The 19,442-nt window shown below is 40.6% G+C and overlaps 1 protein-coding gene across 1 annotated transcript in view; it reads right to left on the bottom strand.

Annotated features, from left to right (window-relative positions):
- Positions 1-19,442, bottom strand: part of LOC147692969 (protein SSUH2 homolog) — a 459,976-nt gene that overhangs the window by 169,350 nt on the left and 271,184 nt on the right. Inside the window, exon 2 of the mRNA XM_086939219.1 lies at positions 14,569-14,698. Coding sequence (XP_086795345.1) covers positions 14,569-14,698 — 130 coding nt within the window. The remainder of the gene's footprint in view (positions 1-14,568; positions 14,699-19,442) is intronic.

The following is a 19,442-nucleotide window of genomic DNA, read 5'->3' as shown; positions in this document are numbered from 1 at the left end:
AGCACCGCGCATCGCGGGACGAGCCGGGCAAAGCCCAGGCCAAGGGCGGGCCCGTCTGAGCCCGTCAGAGACAGTAAGAGACTGGACTGGGCCACCCCCCTTGTCCTCTGTATATCTCTATAGTGGCTTGTATGTGTGAACTGTGAAATATTTCTGTTAATGGTTAACAGCCCCTGATAACTTACTCCATAGGTTTGAATACTAATAGAAGAGAATGGCTTCAAAAAAACTTAAAGGCAATAAAACTGCTAACAAGGGAGGTGGAGGGGGAATCACTGGCCCTAAAGAAGCCTTTATCACTAGGGCAGCTTCGGCTCTGGAAAAGGAAATTGATTCAACGGTTTGCCGATTATCTCTTGACCCTGTGTTCCAGAAAAGATCCTCGTTTGGCAACATAGCACGCGCAACGTCCCCTGTTGAAATCCGGCCCCAAAATGTCATTACATCACAGACCAATAGGGAGCAATCAAGCACCTCTGATATAAGTGGGTTGGATACTAGCTTGGATACTAGTTTGGTTTCCTTTATGGCCTACCCAAGCATTGAAACGGGGGCTAGGAAAAGTATTGCGCAATTAAATGACTGAAATGAAATCCTCAGAAAATACATCGGCGTCCGCACTTAAGCGCAAGCGTGGCGAAAACCGACAGAAGGGAGGATGTATTAAGAGGACTAAAGCCACATCACCCAAACAAAGGGCAAAAGCGCAACAAGACAAGAATAACATTCCTACACAGGGGGACATATCTGGCCACATACAAAACAGTTTCATTCCCGAACTAATTGATAACGCACCAAGAGACGCAGCAGGCATATCCTGCTCGCTAGATGAAGTTGAGCATTTGGTCAAGTCTCTAATCCTTCCCGTAGTGGCGCGCACGAGTAAGATATGTACTCAGCTAGAAGCCCTTCAGTTGGTTATTGGTTATTCAGGCCAATTCAGATATGCTTAAGAAACTTACGGAAGCAAAACACTCGCCGATTAGTGCTCCTACCATGCCTAACCCTCCTAAGAAGAATTAGAAGCATGCCTCCAAAGAGAGATCGCCCAAAGGGGACAGTGATTCTTTAAAGCTAGGTGGAGATATGGCGCAGGCAAGACCCCCCAGTTAGCAAGTCAAGCATTTAAGGGCAGTCTAGTAGATAACAACAGTCTAAGAATCACTAAGGGGCTAGAGAAAAAAGATTCTAGGGTAGATCATGAAAAAACAGCGGGAATAAATAGACGGGATTACAAAAAGAGAGTTGATCTTCCTCGGGAGTCATATCCCTTTGTTATTGTGTTGGCCGGGGTCCCTAGAGTGGCAACATGACAGGGTGGAAACCTTTCATGAATTAAAAAACAAAGTGATGTTTTGGTTGGTGAAAAACCGGCCCCTTAGACCAGATTTAAGTGGGGAAATTATTAATGTTAGGACAGCAAGCTGGGTGGGTCACAAAGTCAAGGACGTAGAGGGAGACTGCATCATAGTGAACTTTAGAGACCCACAAGTAGTACAGTTCATTAGTGGTTTCCGGAATTACAATAACTCAGGTGGGATTTTGTCCTTTGACCTAAGTTATTTTTATGCTTCGGCTCCCGCTATGGAAAGTAGTTGGAGACTCACCAATCCATTTTATGGTAGTAACTACTCTCAAAAAGGGCATTATGTTAACGCTCCTCTAGCGTTTACAACGCTCAGAGGCTACCCCCAAAACCATCCCCATGGCACTCATCCAGCAGGAAACTTTTTTAATGTCCCAATTATTATTCGTTTTGATCCATTGTCCTATCTGGGTTGGGTAGATTGACAAGGGGGGGTTAAAGAAACAGCAAATGGTAATGAATCCCTTCTCACTATGCAACGGCTAGTCAAGTGAATTTGAGTTCCTCTGAGATTGTTAAAGAATCTGCAGCGGTTACTTTGGGAAAAGCTCATGGGTCTTATTCACTAACAAGTATAAATCGTCCCTCAGACAGGTTGGTCAATTTACCTAGGAGCACAAATATAAAGCTCGCAACCTGGAACATCGCAGGCTTAAGAAATAAAGTAGACGACCCAATCTGAATTTATAGGGGCAGCAGATATCATTAGGTTACAAGAAACTTGGGACACAGGGAACATCCATAGCCTAGATGGCTACTCCATGCATTTCCTCCCCGCGGTAGTATCTACCATGGGGAGGGCAAAGGGGGGGCTGGTTACACTAATCACAGCAACAATCCCCGGTATTCATACCCAGATAACAACAGGTTCTCCCTACTGCTTGGCAGTCCAAATTGCCTGCAAAGGGGCATGTAATATTTTAATAGTCAATTTTTATAACTCTTGTGATAGAATTACTGCTACTGACCACCTGACCACTTTAAACTTTTTTTTGGCACAGTATAAGAAGGTCAATGACAACTATTGCTCGATTATACTCCTGGGAGATTTTAATATTCATGGGTGCCGAGAAAAATGTTTGACATTAGACCATTTAGGCCCCCTTGAACAAGGCGATACCCATTTTGAGCATTCTGTACAGTGAGATCTTCTTGAAATTTTTTTGGCTGACAATGGTTTGATGATTCACCCAAGGGTAGAGGAGGAGACACCCACTTTCACAGGTAATGGTAGTAGTTCAACCATTGACTATATCTTTATGAGCCTTATGCTGAGGAACAAAATTAGCAGTTACTCTGTGGTTTGGTCACACTTTAGCGACCATAACCCAGTGTTTCTTAGCATTATAGACTTAATTTAAACACCTGAGATATGGGGGCGTGGCTTGGATGCCGCGCAAGATGGCCGGCTAGGTACGGAGCTCCGCCGCATCGATCACCTCACGGCGTGTTTTTCCCGATGTAAACGGGACCGCTACTGAGCACCGTCGCCGGATTTGGCTGGCGGAACATTAACGGAATCAGCGGAGCAGCTTTTCACCGCTTGTGGAGCCGTTTTCGCCCCTCTCCGCGATGAATTCCCTGCCCCTCACGGAGCCGCCATTTTGAAGCTCTTCCGAACTTCGGAGCCTCTGCTGACAGGAGCTGTCAATACACGATGTGTCACTGGACACCAACGACCTTTCAAACGCCGACTTCACTTCAGGGGTGAGAATTATATATATTGTGCAAGACTCTTTTACTGCATTTTTCTCTCCTCTTCCACACTAGAGGAAACGTCCAAATACGCAGTTTTACGGCGCTTCACCCCTGACAGCTGGGTTTTTCACACCCTAACATGCTCAATGCTCTGAAATACTTTTTATCCTAAATTTCTTCCTCATGGCGCTATGACAACAACGTTCTCTGAGACTTTCTGCTCATCTCTCCTGCGCCTCAGCTACTTCAGGATGCCCCTCCATATGCTCCCATTTTAGTCATCCTCCTTTTTGTACTCGCTACCTATTTCACTCTAATTCCCTGCCGCCTTTTCAAATTAGTTACGTCTTGGTGCTTCACCCTCTCTTTGGAGATACTTCTGGAACATTTCACACGCACCTTTAGTTGTCTCTCAGGGAATTGAGACTAAATTGTGGCACATTCATTTCTTTCTATGGTCAGATTACGCAAACCTCAGTTTGTCTTCACACCATCGGGGAATACTTCAGGAGCTTCTTCATCTGGTACGAATAGAGCCACTGCATCTACGAAAATGACGTCTCCAAAATCATCATTGGCTCATACTGACACCAGTAAGTCTTCCCCACCTGCTCCGGCGGGCAAACGCCTTAAGCAAAATTCTCCTACGCCAGAAGACAATCCTTCACATTCTTCTACTGACCAAATTCTAGAGGAACTGCGCGCGCTGCGCCCATTTATTGAAAAAACGAGTACAGATATGCAGCTTTTAAAGGATAAATGGGAAAATATGGATGCCCACCTTTCTACTGTTGAACAGCACCTTCCTGAAGTTCAGTCCAATACACAACGTATAGACTCTTTAGAAAAAACGGTCCTCTCACTCCAAAAGCATACAGAGGATTTGGAAAATCGAAATAGGAGGAATAACCTCCGTATTTACAATTTGCCGGAAAATCTTGAGGGGGATAATCCAGTATCTTTCTTCACCACTTTCTTGCCGAAACTTCTGGACCTACCACCTTCCACCTCCATTAGTATACAAAGAGCCCATAGACTTGGCGCCAGAACGGGCTCCTCCTCAAAACCTCGTGGAGTCATCATTTTATTTCTGAAATACACAGATCTTTTATTGATTCTCTCAGCTGCGAGGAGTAAAAAACAAGTGTCTTGGCAAGGTCAACGTGTATATCTATCTCAGGATGTCTCTAACGTCACTGCCTCCAGACGTAAAGAATTTCTGGCTATGCGTCCTTCTCTGCGCTCCCTGGGAGCAAGATATGGCTTGTTTCATCCTTGTACTCTCAGAGTTACCTATCGAGGCAAGACTTGGTCATTTCAGGAACCTGGAGAATTAAGGAACTTTCTTCTTCTACACAGTGAAGAAGGGATGGACGCCTCCTCTTCTGCTTCGACCAGTGGCTGAAATTGGACTTTTATTGTCTACATGTTTGTTCTCCTAATGGCTTGTCTTTGACTTCATGTATCCTCCTTACTTCTCATATCAGTTTCTTATACTCTCTTTTCGTATATTTTTTCTCCTTTATCTTTTTCTGGCACCTCTTAGATATACCTCTACTTTCTTTCTCTACTTTCTGGACTTCTGCTTTTACGTTTACATGTTCTGTATGTTAACATTTTTCCTTTTTTCCTCCCCAGACGGATATGTATCGGATACTCCTCTCAACACCTTGTCCCATTCCATGTTCCTTTTGTGCGGTCTCGATGTGGTTCTCCTCCTGATCCTGGTCCGTACGTCTTGTAAAGCATCACCACCTCCCCACCTTCCCTATGTGTATTTTTTCTCTTTCAGGTATGTTTAACACAGTCATCCTTTTGGATTTGTACTGTCTTCTATGCATTCTCTCCTTTCTTCCTTCTTCCTTTCCCACTGCTCTTCTTTCCCTTTTCCCACCCCTTTCCTCCTCCCTTTTCCTTTTTCTTCTTCCTTTTCTATCTGTTCTTCCTTCTTCCTTTTTGAAGAGTTTTATGGTTAATATTTTTATACTGTTGGAATTATTGCATGTACAGTATGCTTTTGCAATTCTCGGTTTAGATCAGTTTAATAAGCTTTCACCTTCAAAGTTGTTTCATGGAATGTGAAAGGATTTAATCACCCTATCAAAAGGCAAAGAGTACTCTCCCACCTTTCCTCTTACAATCCAGATATCGTCCTTATTCAAGAAACTCACCTATCTGACATTAAATCCTTAAAGCTAAAGCGACTATGGGTTGGAACTGTTTTATTTTCTCCTGCTTCTCAAAAAAAGAATGGGGTAGCCATTTTGATTCATAAGCGACTCCAGTGTAAAGTAGTTCTAGAAGAAAAGGATGACGAGGGGCGCTGGGTTTTAGCTAAACTAATAATTAACAATATCCCACTTACGATATTCAATGTTTACGGTCCCACATGTTTTGACTCCTCTTTTTGGCCCTCCATTACAGCAAAATGTATTCAATATAAAGATGATGCTTTTCTATTAGGTGGAGATTGTAACCAGATCATTGACCCATTTTTAGACCGTAGATCCTCTGTTCGTTTTTCTCCTCATAAACCACATAAGCAATTCCTTGACACTATTGCCCAAACTCATCTTGTAGACTCATGGAGACTCACTCACCCAGACGTTATGGATTTCTCCTTTTTCTCTCCTCCTCATGCTTCTTTCTCCCGCTTAGACTATATCTTTCTCTCTTCATCTCTTTCTCAACACCTTATATCTTCTTCTATTGAACCGATTGTTATCTCTGACCATGCTCCTATTATTACTGTTTTTGATCTTCTTCCTCCTACTCCTAAATCTTCTCGCTGGCGCTTCAACCCCTCTCTTCTTACTGATCCTCTTTTTTCCTCCTCTTTTCGTTCTTTCGCTTCTGAATTTTTTCATCTTAATTCTACACCTGATACCCCCCTCATATTCTTTGGGATTCCTTCAAGGCCACAGCCCGAGGTTTTATTATTGATTTTGTCTCTAAAAAGAAGAAAAAATTCCTTCAAAAACGTAAAGTCACCCTTGCACATATTAAATCACTAGAACATCAATTCTATACTTCCTCTGCTAAGATTATGTCTCCTGAATTACTTAAGGCTAAGATTGCCTTTAACAAACTTACCACAGACTCTGCTTCCTCTTTTCTCCTCCGGAGCAGCGCGCGATACTATGGAGGTCGAAATAAATCAGGTAAATTGTTAGCTAACTATTTAAAATCCCGTAAAGAACGTACTAATATTGATTCTATTTATTCCCCCTCTAATGTGCTTCTTCATACCGATGCAGAAATTTTGGAACAATTCCACTCTTTTTATGAGACTTTATATACTCCGGAAAATCCTCCCACCCCAGAGCTTATTCAATCTTACTTTGACAATATACCTCAACCAGATACTTCCCACCTTAATATTTCGGCCGTTGATTCTGACCTTACTATTTCGGAACTATCCTCTGCTCTATCCTCCCTCACTAAAGGGAAAACTCCAGGACCTGATGGCTTCCCAGTTGAATTTTACCTACACTTTTCAGACCTCCTTTTACCCAACCTTCTATCTCTCTTTCAGTCTTTTTGTTCTACTGGATCAGCCCAAGGCTCCTTTCAAGACGCTACCATATGCCTTATCCCTAAAGATGGTAGAGACCCTAAGTTCTTTAAAAATTATCGACCTATATCTCTAGTTAATGTTGACTATAAAATTTTTGCGAAACTATTAGCTCTTCGCCTTGACCCGCTCCTACCACATCTTATAGGGAAAGAACAATGCGGCTTTGTTAAAGGCCGTTTAACATCGGACAATTCTAAACTCTTCCTTAATGTTTTAAGTAAAGCCCCTTCACTATCAATTCCCCTTGCAGCCATTTCAGTAGATGCTGAGAAAGCCTTTGACCGGGTCGACTGGTCTTTTCTCATGGCCTCTTTAAAATGGCACGGCTTTAATCCCAAATTTATATCTTATATTTCTTTGATATATTCTATGCCCAAAGCATCTATTCTCGTTAATGGTCAACTCACCTCCCCATTCACACTCCAACGTGGAGTTCGTCAGGGCTGTCCCTTATCACCTCTTTTATTTATTTTGGCGCTTGAACCCTTCCTTACTTCCATACGCAATAATCCATCTATCTCTGGCTTCCCGTACGGCGAACGTCATCTTAAATTGTCTGCATATGCTGACGATATTCTTTTATTTATTTCTGACCCGCCTACCTCAGTCCCCGCTTTATTAGATGAATTTCACAAATTCTCCTTGGTCTCCGGTTACAAAATAAACTCTGACAAAACAGAGATCCTTCCTTTAACCAAATTTTGTCTCCCCCACTTTTTCACGGCCACTGGCTTTGCTTGGAATTCTACAAAAATTAAATATCTCGGTGTTCTTTTTTCTAGCTCTATTTATTCCTCTATTCAACTCAACATGAATGCAGTCATATCTAGAATAGACTCATTACTCGCCTCTTGGAATCCACTATTTCTTTCCTGGTGGGGCCGCCTTGACTCCATCAGAATGATGATTGCCCCTATTCTGATTTACTTGTTATCCATGCTCCCACTTCGTATTCCAACCTCATATTTCCGTCGCATTGATTCTGTGCTGTCCAAATTTCTTTGGAAGCAGAAAAAAGCCCGCATATCGCTTTTCAACTTACGTAAATCTAAACTTAATGGTGGTACCAACTTTCCAGACTTTCGCCTCTATCATAAGTCCTTTTCCCTTCGACAGGCTTCCCGCTGGTTATCTCAGGAACCCTCCCCTTTTTCTCCCCTCTGGCTTTCTGTTGAACAGGAATTACTGCTTCCGTACTCTTTCCAAGAAGTAATTTGTTTTACCTCTAAAGCCCCATGCCTTAATCCCCTTTTATTCAAGCATACTTCTTCTCTTCTACGCCCTTTAGTTTCACCTACCTCAGTGACGCAGGAATCCTTCCTTCTATTGCCTATATGGTACAACTCACTTCTATTAATTAACAACAGACCTATTGCATGGCCCTCATGGAGAGCGAAGGGTATCATTTGGATACGTCATCTTTTTGATGGGTCAACCCCTTGCTCATTTCCTACATTTCGTTCTCAATTCCACTGCCCTCCTTCTTTTGCAAAGAAATTCCCTATCCTTATGGAAACCATTCTAGATCGCTATTACTCTCTCCCCTCTGAAGACCTATCTGCCTCATCTTCCTCTCTACTCACTGTCCTTTCTACAACTCCTAAAGCTTCCATCATTTACCGTTACTTCTCAGCCCCCAATCCAGATCGTCTCAAATCAAAATTAGAATTGTCCTGGGAAACAGATTTACACTCTTCATGGCGGACTTCTCTTTGGGACAAAATATGGGCCCGATCCTTGAAGATTTCCCGTACTGCTTCTCTCACTCAATCCCTATTTTTCTTTTACCACAGACTATACCTTTCTCCTCTTTCTATCTCTCGCTTTCAACCCGATGCTGTATCTAATTGTTGGACCTGTAATGCCCCTTCTGCAGATCTTTTACACCTCTTCTTTTTCTGTCCTTCAACTCGTACTTTCTGGTCTCAGATATTCTCTCGCCTTTCTCGCATTTTCAACATCTCTATTCAATTCTCCATTTCTTTGGTATTTCTTGGTAGCCTTTCAGAAGATTTAGACCTCCCCCCACATTCTCGCGGTCTTTTAGACCTTATACTGGCTCTGGCATTACAACATATCGTCTCTAATTGGAAATCTTTGAACAAATTGTCTCTCAATTGTTGGTGGAATCTTGTATGTCATTCACACAGACTTGATGTTGCCTTTGCTTCCTCCTGCAAACCTTCCCGAAATGTTGAACTTTACTGGCTACCTCTTACTCTATACCTCGATCAATCCGCCAAAAAGAGTTACTCTCCACTTTCTGCAGATAATTTCAAGCCCCCCTGAACATATGTACTCTTGCCTGCAGTTTTTCATGATATTTTTCAGTCTCAATATTGTAATTATTTAGCTTTATATTGATCTCCTTTACTGCATCTTCTTCATTCACGCAATTACTAATATGATGGGTTTTTTTTTTACTGTACTTTTTGATTGACATTTAACGTGTTTCCTATTTTTGCTTACCCATCTTCTACGATAAATACCATGTTTTTGTTTTCCTCTCTCCCCCCTCCCCCCCCCTCCTCCCTTCCCCATAATTCAAAATGCTTTGTTTTTCATTGTGATATTGGCTGCTTCTATTTACTTTATCCCATTGTGTACCTTTTTTCTCATATTTGCTGATGTCACCTTATTGTAATACCTATTCTTCTCTAATAAAGCTTTCAAACATAAAAAGACCAAGCCCTGCACCCAAGCCTCACAAGCACCCAGCTCTCCTGTTTTAAATATATAACTCTATAGGCAAACCTATTGGCTTAATCAGGAAGAAAGCACACCGACCTGTATAAAGAAGATCTGCTGGCTTTATCAAAATGTCACCAATAATTATAAACAAATGCATGTCCTATGAATATATGCATGGCAATGTTTAATAATACTTATTCTCACAAAATTATTTACAGTAAATCATTTTTATAACAACCATAAAAAAAAAAAAAAAAACACCTGAGATATGCCAAAACAGGGTTGATAAGCATGACATTCGTCCGACAGATCAGGCCCGTAGGATCAGATGGTGTAGAGTTGTCCATGTAGACTTTTTAAATAATCTTTTAATCAACAGAGGCACGGAGTTGCATACATGTATGGATCCCGAAGCAGGTGATAAGGAGGTCTTAGATGCCTATCAAAAAATTTGTACCCAGGTTGCTGCAGATCTGAAATGCCCAGGCAAAGTAAAGGACCTCCGGAGGACTGGCTGGTTTGATCATAATTGTTCACTAGCTAATCAAAAATTAAGGTCCGCCTTGAAATGTAAACCAGTTGATAGGTCCCTAGTGGCCTCCTTAAGGAAAGCCTACAAAAATGCAGTGGAAGATAGGAAACAAGAAATTAGGGAAGCAGCCTGGGATGAATTAACTTCCATAGATGTACTCAAGAATAGTGCTAAATTTTGGGCTGTCGTTAATAAACCTTATTTCCATGATCCATGTAATAATCTACTAGATTTTGGTATTCAGGAACAGGCGTGGTTCTCTCATTTCAAGTCAGTCTATGAAGGGGAAAATATAGGGGAGGAGGTTTTAAGCATCCCTAATTTGCAATCCTATACTTTATTGGTGACCAAGGGAGAGGTGGCAGAAGCCATCGGGAAGATGACTAGTAATAAGGCTCCAGATCCCGATGGTGTTCCAGCTGACCTCTTCAAATCAGATGTCAAGACCTGGTCTAAAGTTTTAACTAACGTTTTTAACAGAGTCTGTAAAGTTGGCATTCCGGATACCTGGTCCGAATGAGTTATTGTACCGATTTATAAAAAAGGAAATAGAGGAGAACCCAAAAATTATTGCCCGATCTCTGCAGTGAAAGTTCTAGGTCGTGTGGTCTTGAGCAAACTTACAGATAGGTTGGAAGAAACAAATACCCTCTCAGCCCTTCAATTCGGGTTTAGGGAGGGGCGAGGCACTACGGATCAAAGCCTCAATCTCCAATGATTAATTGGGAAGTACACTATCGCCAAAAGGGGCATGCTATACATAGCATTTATGAACCTGCCTTCGACCGAGTAAACAGGTCCAAATTATGGGGACTGCTCCTAAAGCTAGGCATTGATGAAAACATTGTGCACTTCCTAGCAGATTTGCATAGGGACCTCACGGCCACAGTTAGATACGACCGCCTGGGCAATTGCACAAGTAAGATCGGGATTACGAATGGGGTCAGGCAGGGTTGTATTTTAGCCCCCCTACTTTTTACTCTATATATAAATGATTTGGGTGCTGTGTTAGGGGAGGCGTGCAAGGACATACGAAGGGCAGGCAAGTTCTCTATACCAGCATTACTTTATGCGGACGATGCCGCTCTTTTAGCGCGCACAGTAGTAGGGTTACAACGCCTTTTAAACTCATTTTATGACTTTATGAAAGTTTTGGACCTTAGTGTCAATTTTTCAAAATCCCACGTAATGGCGGTGGGTAGTAAGGGTAAGAAAATGAAGACCCTGCACTGTGTGGGGAACGTATTGTCCAGGGTGTCGAGATTTCCATACTTAGGGGTCATCTTTGATGATAGCTCCTCATGGTTGCCCCAACTGGCTGCTAAACGCAATGCTTTCTCGAGGTCTATTTTTGCTGTACTTGGTTTTTCGCGTAATTTGGGGGAGAAACCTTTGCAGGCTGTTCTAAAAGTTTATGATGCTAAATGTATTTCTTTAGTTATGTATGGAGCTGATTTAGGGGGCATTAAAAATGTAAAGTTGCTGCAAGTGGCAGAGGACAAGTTTTTGAAAACTATTTTATCGGTCCCCCAAGCGACCCCTGGTTATATTGTCCATCAGGAATGTGGGGTGGAATATCTGGAACCTACCCTGACCAAGGCACCTGTGGTGCCCCTCCCCTAAAACACATCTTTGTCATAGGATTCATGGCTCTTGGACCTTCCCTGGGTTCTGCCAATGCCTACAAACAAACATGTAAAAATGAAGAATTTAAAGTGCTAATACTATGCTTGGGCAATGGCCACATGGGAGATTGGATGCATACACAGTATCAGGGCATGGTCTAACAAGGCCAAAGGCTGTGTGGAGCAGTGAATTTGGCTGAATATGATCAAAACAAATCAGATTGGTGTTGAAATTTTTTTAAACTAATGTTTAAAAAACTTCAAACAAAACACTGAGATTCACCAATTTTAGTTTACTGAGATAACTATAACTTGGTCTCAGGGGTGTAGCTACAGGGGGTTGTTACACCCCCTAATAAATCTATTATTTAACAAATAGTTGGGTGCAGGAGCTTTCAGTCATGTATGGTAAGATGTCTGTCCGATTTCAGTGTGGATTTTTAAATACTGAGGCAAAAAAACACACACACACACACAGACTCGTCTCTATTTTGAAGGTGTTAAAACATGGTTATTTTATAAAATACAGTTTAAGTACCTCTCACAATCCAAACTCCTTTCCTTTTCCACTGGCCCTTACTCTGCTGCTTCCCATGTTATGATTAGTCGGATAGGCCAGAGTGAGTGTGAAAAATCTGAAGTTGAAACCCCCCAGTCTTACTGACCAAGATATGCCCTTGCGTGCGCCCCTGTCATGCACAGCTTACGACATGACATGTTAAAACATCAGTGATGACGTCACTCATGGCTTCTCCAATGATTAAGATGACACAGTCTTATAGGGTTTGTGACTTGCAGTAATTTAAAAGGCAACATGTGAACAATTTTCTATTCACCTTAATGAGATTACTCTTTAGAGACTTCACTTAACCACAATTTTACGTCAGGAGGTTGATAGGTATGTGTTTACTATTAAAAATACTTCTTTTTTTATGCCCATAGTTAAGTAGAATATTACTCAACAATCTTCAATGACTCACAATCTTCAGCAAAGGTCTGGAAATAAACATCCAAACCTTATAAACCTCGCGACATAATATTTGCCTATGCTACTTTATTACAATCATTTAATATAAGCAAGTTCCTAGACATGCACTGGTGGATAATCTGTTGTCAACCGAAGCATAGGCCTTTCTTTCACATTTTTTGGAACAGGCTTTAAGCCTCAACATACTTTTAAACATAACTCTACAACACACATCTGGTCCTCGCAGCCTTCACCTTTTTAACATGGAGTAATAATTGTGCCCACAACTTTAGTGATTTATAAACGGTGCACCACGTACATTTTAACATGCAGAACCACACTTGCTTCCATGGCTAGTGCTATTTCAATGCTATTGACCCACGTGTACACTCAGTAACTCAATGGATTATATAACTGTCATGTTATCAGTGAAGTCATCAATTATGTCATTTGAGGTGTCATCAGTGATGTCATAATTGATTTAATTTAACATGTCAGGCGTGATGTAAAATATGAGGTAATTAGCAGTGAATGGGAGGGGTGCATATTATATTTAACTCGGGAAACTGTAAATGGAGAATTTCAGTTGTTTGTATTTTTAAACATCAGATTGTATCGTATTTGAACACCTCACTATAACATCACTTTAACATTTCATAGTTTTAGTAATTTTCAAGTTTTTTTTAATGCAACCTGAGAACCTATCGCTATACCCAACTGTAACATCAGTTTAACCTTTGTTTTTTTCAGCAAATTTGTATTAATTTATGGTAATAATATATCTAACTATAAGGCCACTTTAACCTTTGTTTTTCAGTTGAAATAAAACCCAAAACACACACATATGTATATATATATATATATATATATATATATATACTCCACGCCGCTCTCCTTTCGGGAAAAACAGCAGTCACGGACACTTCACGAGTTTTAGTGCAGCAAACCAATATTTTATTTCAAGCACTAGGTTAGGCAAGAAAAATACTCAATTTTTCTTGCCTAACCTAGTGTTTGAAATAAAATATTGGAAATTCAACAAACTGCTGATTGGAAATAGACAATGGTTTTTTATGGTTAAATTTTATCGATTAGATCTATAAATAATGATCTAGAACGATTTTTTACCATAAAATTATTTATAAATATTTATATATATATATATATATTTTTATGCTGGGTTGCACACAGTATCTTGCATTTTTGCACAATGCATACGCACTTTATTTGCGCACATTGCACTTTCGAATATCAAATGACCATTGTATACAATGTTCTCTGAATTAACGGGTTCAAGCATTTATGCTGATATAACATGTTATTCTAACTTGCCAACTACAACGCTTTTCTTTGATATTTCACATTTTGTCGAAATTTGTTTTTTTAAATGATTGTGAGTCATTTATTAATTGACCTGCAAATGTTGAAATCCACACTTCCTTTCTTTGACTCTATGTACAATATTTATTGTTTGAAAAACAGACTGTCTAGGTCAGCTATGTGTAGTGTGTCTTCAGTTTTTATTCTTTCATCACATGGTGTTGCAAAAAGAAAAAAACACTAATTGAAATCGTGCAGTGTACCATTTATAAAGGGTGTTTGTTTCTTTAGCCTGACGATCTGTGACCAAGAGCGGACGCCCGAAACGCGTCAGATTTGGTAAACTCTCCTTTCAAATAAAACCTGCCGAAAATACATTGGGACTCGCGTGGTCTTTCCTATTCCCGCCTGTTTGGTGGTGACGTGGTGAGAGACTGCAGTTTTTGTATATATATATATATATCCAACCACACTCCTTTGCAGTAAAAAGAAGTAGAGCACACACGGGTCCAGCAAACAGCTGCTCCTTAATAAAATCTTCGGCATGGCGCGATTCATCTTCATGACACTTCAGATGCCGCCAAACAGTAATTATATATCATACAGCATGGTGGCATCACTGCTGGAGGACCATCAAAGTCCTAATAAGGCTAAGTACCTAAATCTCCCGAAGGGGTTTCTGAATATTGTATACCTTTGCAGTTGACAGAATGAGAACAGAGATTCTCAATCTTCTCCACTACCAACCCCCACCACCACACATGCACACACAGTCATGCACATTAGATGTACCCTGTAAATGCAGAATGGCTGCAGGTTATCTATCACCATGTTCACCGCAGGCGATGTCCGGTAGCAGCACTTTTTTTCTGCATACTCCACCAGAGCTTGCTTAGCAGCCTCTTCAGAAATGACTGGAGTACTAGAAATATCAAAACATAGAAGACCGAGAGGCTTTATTAGAGATCATTTAGGTGTTTGTAATGTTTCAGGGTACATAAAATCATAAAATGCATCATGGAAAAAGACTCTGATTGCAGAAGTAGCCCCCCCCCCCCTTAAGAATAGATTAGGCAATCTCATAAAGTTTATTGATTTGCCATCGAATGGTGAGGAAATTATGGTGGTTCCCCACAGCCATTGGGGGCTAGTAATCTTACTCTTGCCTACTATCTCTCCCACTGTGGGCAGCCATGTTTGGAGGCAATGTCTGTAGCATCCGCATGCATTCAAAGTACATTTTCAAAAGACCTAATTTTGAGATTGTTAGGAGAATATGCACAACACACAATGAAGGTCAAAGAAGCAAAGCTTTCCTTAACAGCTCTTAGTACCAAACCAGCTTTGAAATAAACACACACATTCTTCAGTTCTGCCTTTCATGTTTGAACGCTTTGGAGCTGATTGAAAAAAAAGGTTGTAGGATACATGAAAGAGTACTGCAAGAGTTCTCAGGTACGTACTCGTACATGACTTAGTGGTGCAGCCTGAAACCTTCAACTTCCTAATAGTGAAAGTGCAAAGAGTGCACAGACCGTTCTTTTTGTATGAATTTTATCTGGTTGTTCCTTGAATATTCTAATTGTAATCCCAGTTTAGACGTTTTGGGGGCACCAGGAGTACACTTGTACATACTCAAGTGCTTTTGTGAACCAGCAACTGTATCTCTTATCCTCCATGTATTTTAACTGTATACATAGTTAAGGCTCCATTCTCAAATTCCTAGTTGTTTTTCACATCAAATGTATAATGTAAATTTCCGGAAAAGTGTTCCCCTTCTTAATGGAGGGCTCTACATAGATGATTAAACACTGGACTGATGCCATTACATCAATATCACCACTAAATCTACGGCAACTGCATTTTTCCAGGTACATATAAGTAAACTGATGTCCTTTATTTCATTTTAATTTAAAATTAAAAAAGGGTTGTGTTTATGGCTATGTATTCAAATTACTTTCATTAACTTTAAATACAATGAAAAGATAAAATGTAAGTAATTATTTTATGTAATCTGTAATGAATGTCTTGATGTTTAATTACATATAAATTAATCATTTTTTTAAAAATAAATAAATTGTAAGGTTTATGGCTATGTATTCAAATTGCTTCAATTAACTTTAAATAAAATATAAAGATACAATTGAAGTATTTCATTTAATGTAAACTATAGTGAACTTCTTGGTGTTTTTGTTAAGTGTATAATAATTATAGTTTATTGTTAGAGTTAATAATAAAAGTAAATACATTTAATTTCACTAAATAAAGAATAGTGTTATTATTGGTGGCGGGGTTACCTATTCAAATTAAAATGATTTATTTTAATTTGGGATAATGTAAAACAAATATTTAAGAATTTTCCAGCTAATGAGTGATTGGGGTTATTTAATATATAAATTACATTATATTTGAATGATATAATGAAGTTGTGGGTTGAGATTCAATTTGGGATAGGTTACGTTTTCTTTGTAATTAATGTAAATGAAAAAAAATGAAGATTACTGTTAAGTATTTAGTAAATGAAAAACTAAATCAATTATACTTCCATAGTTGTCAGCTTTATGGTTGTCGATAAAAAGAATGTTTCTGTGGTGTGGTTTGCTATATAATAAATATAATAAATATAGTTGCGACCGCCAGTAGGTAACATCTATCTATCTATTATATATCTATATATCTATATCTATATATATATCTATATATATATCTATATATTGACGCTCCCTGTCCCACTGGAAATCAGGGCACTCGTGGGCGGGTGCAGTTTGCGGTAATGGGTACCCGCAATAACTCTCTTGCTCTGCTTCAGAATTGATCTCTTCTAAAGAACTGCACTCGTGGGACCAAAGGTTTTGCGGTGCTCACACCCGAGGTTTATTCACAATTATTGACAAACGCGTTTCAGCATACGCCTTCCTCAGTGTCAATTGCATTGTGGAAACTGACCCGGGATATAGCGATAAACAATCATAGACATGGATGACGGACTACACTGTTTGTGGGTCGCGCCATCTTTGAACATGTAAATACATATCACAGTAGGTGCATATTAACCCAGTGGAAACAAAACAAATACAGCCGTGTATCGGCATGGATCCCCGTATTTATACATCCGGGGAGGATGTCCATTTGAGTTTCCAGAGTCCATCAAGCCATGTATTGGCAAGACCCGTTTTTGGCCAGCTTCAGTGCAAGGTATATACAGTGTCCCAGCTTCCCATCACCATTCTAAGGATTAAAGCTCCCAATCCTTACAAACATTTCTATATAATTAAACTTCATACGAACTCATTCTTGGATCTACAGGGTTTGATATTGTCTCTTTCATTCTTATATTCTATTTTCCCAAATGTCCACATTTTGTCCAGTAATGCCGTGGGATGCAATAGATGCATTTTCCGAAACGGTCCTGAATGATCTGGTGTCTCTAAGAGGGAAACGAGAAATGTCACACACCAAAGACAACATTACCCCACAGGAAAGAGAAGCTTTACGCAACCTGGAAAAGGATGAAAAAACAATAATAAAGCCCTCGGACAAAGGGGGGAATGTTGTATTACTGACAAGGGAATATTACCAAAAAGAGGCATTGAGACAATTATCGGACACCCAGTATTACCAAAAGACAGATGACAAACAATACAAAGAGGGTATAAGAAGGTATGATGAACTGGTTAACAAATGGTATAAGAAATCCATGCTGGGGAGTGAAGAGAACATGTATTTGAGAAGCAACAACCCCACCATTCCAACCTTCTACCATTTACCCAAACTCCACAAAGACGCAAGGGAGCCACCAGGGAGGCCAATAGTGTCATCAATAAATGGACTAACAGAAAATATGTCTAAGTTCATAGACAGTTTCCTATTCCCCCTGGTGACGCAGCTTAAATCACATGTAAAAGACACCAAAGATTTTTTAACAAAAATATCTGATATAACATGGGACTCCACTTATCTGATGGTTGTGTTAGACATAACTAGTCTTTACACTAACATCAGACATGACTTAGGTGTGACAGCAGTGGAACATTTCCTAAATAAAAGGCCTGCCAGATTCGCTCTTCACAATCGTATGCTGCTGGAATTTACAGAGTTCTGTCTCACAAGCAACATTTTTCTGTTTAACGACCAACTCTACACACAGGTCTCTGGGACCGCGATGGGCACCTGCTTTGCCCCCAGCTACGCGAACTTGTTCGTTGGCTGGTGGGAGGAGCGGGTGCCCATGGTCCTACAGACTGAGGAACAGGGAACACAAAGAGTGATAAAATGGCTCAGGTACATTGATGACCTCTTCATCGTGTGGCAAGGGACGATGGAGGGGGCACAACAGTACATCAAAATGTTGAATGACAACAATTGTAACCTACACTTCTCAGGGACAATAAGTGCAACAACAACTGAGTACCTGGACCTGAGAGTAGTAGTAGAGAACAACAGGTTACAAACATCATTGTACCGCAAGCCGACGGCAGGCAATTCCATTCTGCGAGCCGACAGCAACCACCCAAAAAGGCTGATACAAAGCATCCCGTATGGAGAACTGCTCAGGATGAAAAGAAACAGCAGCAGGGAGCAGGACTTTGAGACAGCCGCAGCTGGCTGCATAGAAAGGTTCAGCAGAAGAGGGTATGATCCAGTGTCTCTTGAAAAAACGTTGAAAAAAGTAAGAAAGATCAAAAGGGAAGAACTCCTAAAGCCTAATGTCCCCAAGAAACAATCCAAGAATGAAGGAAAATTTCGCTTAATCACGCCATATACCAGTAACTCCATGGAATTCAGAAAAATCCTGCAAAAAAACTGGCACATTCTGGGAACGGACCCTATACTGAAAGAGGACATTCCAACCAAGCCCTTGATCACGTATCGAAAAGCGAGGTCACTGAAAGACTCTCTGGTGAGAAGCCACTTCAAAAAGGCAACATCAAGAACTGGCAAAATTGCGGAGCTGGGTGGTTTCTTCCCCTGTGGGAAATGCAAGGCCTGCACGGGATGTAAGAGGGTGCGCAAGTATGACATCCCAGAGGCAGGAATCTCTAAATCCATCAAAAAATTCCTAACCTGCAGTACCAACTATGCAGTGTATTGCCTTATCTGCCCATGCGGGCTAAGATATATAGGAAGCACGATCCACCAACTCAAGATCAGGGTACTCGAACACCAGAGGGCAATAGAGAAGGCTGACCCGGCATACCCCGTTGCAAGACATTTTGATATGGTGCACCAGCGAGACAGAACGAAATTACAATACTTCGGCTTAGATTTTGTACCTGAAAACCCAAGAGGAGGCGACAGATTAAAAACACTGAGACGCCTAGAATCGAGGTACATAATTGACCTCATGACCAAGGCACCAAGAGGATTGAACCATGGGGAAGAACTGGCAGTACATTTGGGAAAATAGAATATAAGAATGAAAGAGACAATATCAAACCCTGTAGATCCAAGAATGAGTTCGTATGAAGTTTAATTATATAGAAATGTTTGTAAGGATTGGGAGCTTTAATCCTTAGAATGGTGATGGGAAGCTGGGACACTGTATATACCTTGCACTGAAGCTGGCCAAAAACGGGTCTTGCCAATACATGGCTTGATGGACTCTGGAAACTCAAATGGACATCCTCCCCGGATGTATAAATACGGGGATCCATGCCGATACACGG

Source organism: Lissotriton vulgaris, chromosome 9 (genome assembly GCF_964263255.1).
Source record: "Lissotriton vulgaris chromosome 9, aLisVul1.2, whole genome shotgun sequence".
Classification (NCBI taxonomy): domain Eukaryota; kingdom Metazoa; phylum Chordata; class Amphibia; order Caudata; family Salamandridae; genus Lissotriton; species Lissotriton vulgaris.
Note: the sequence above shows the minus strand (reverse complement) of the source record. Positions and strands in the feature narration are given on the sequence as shown.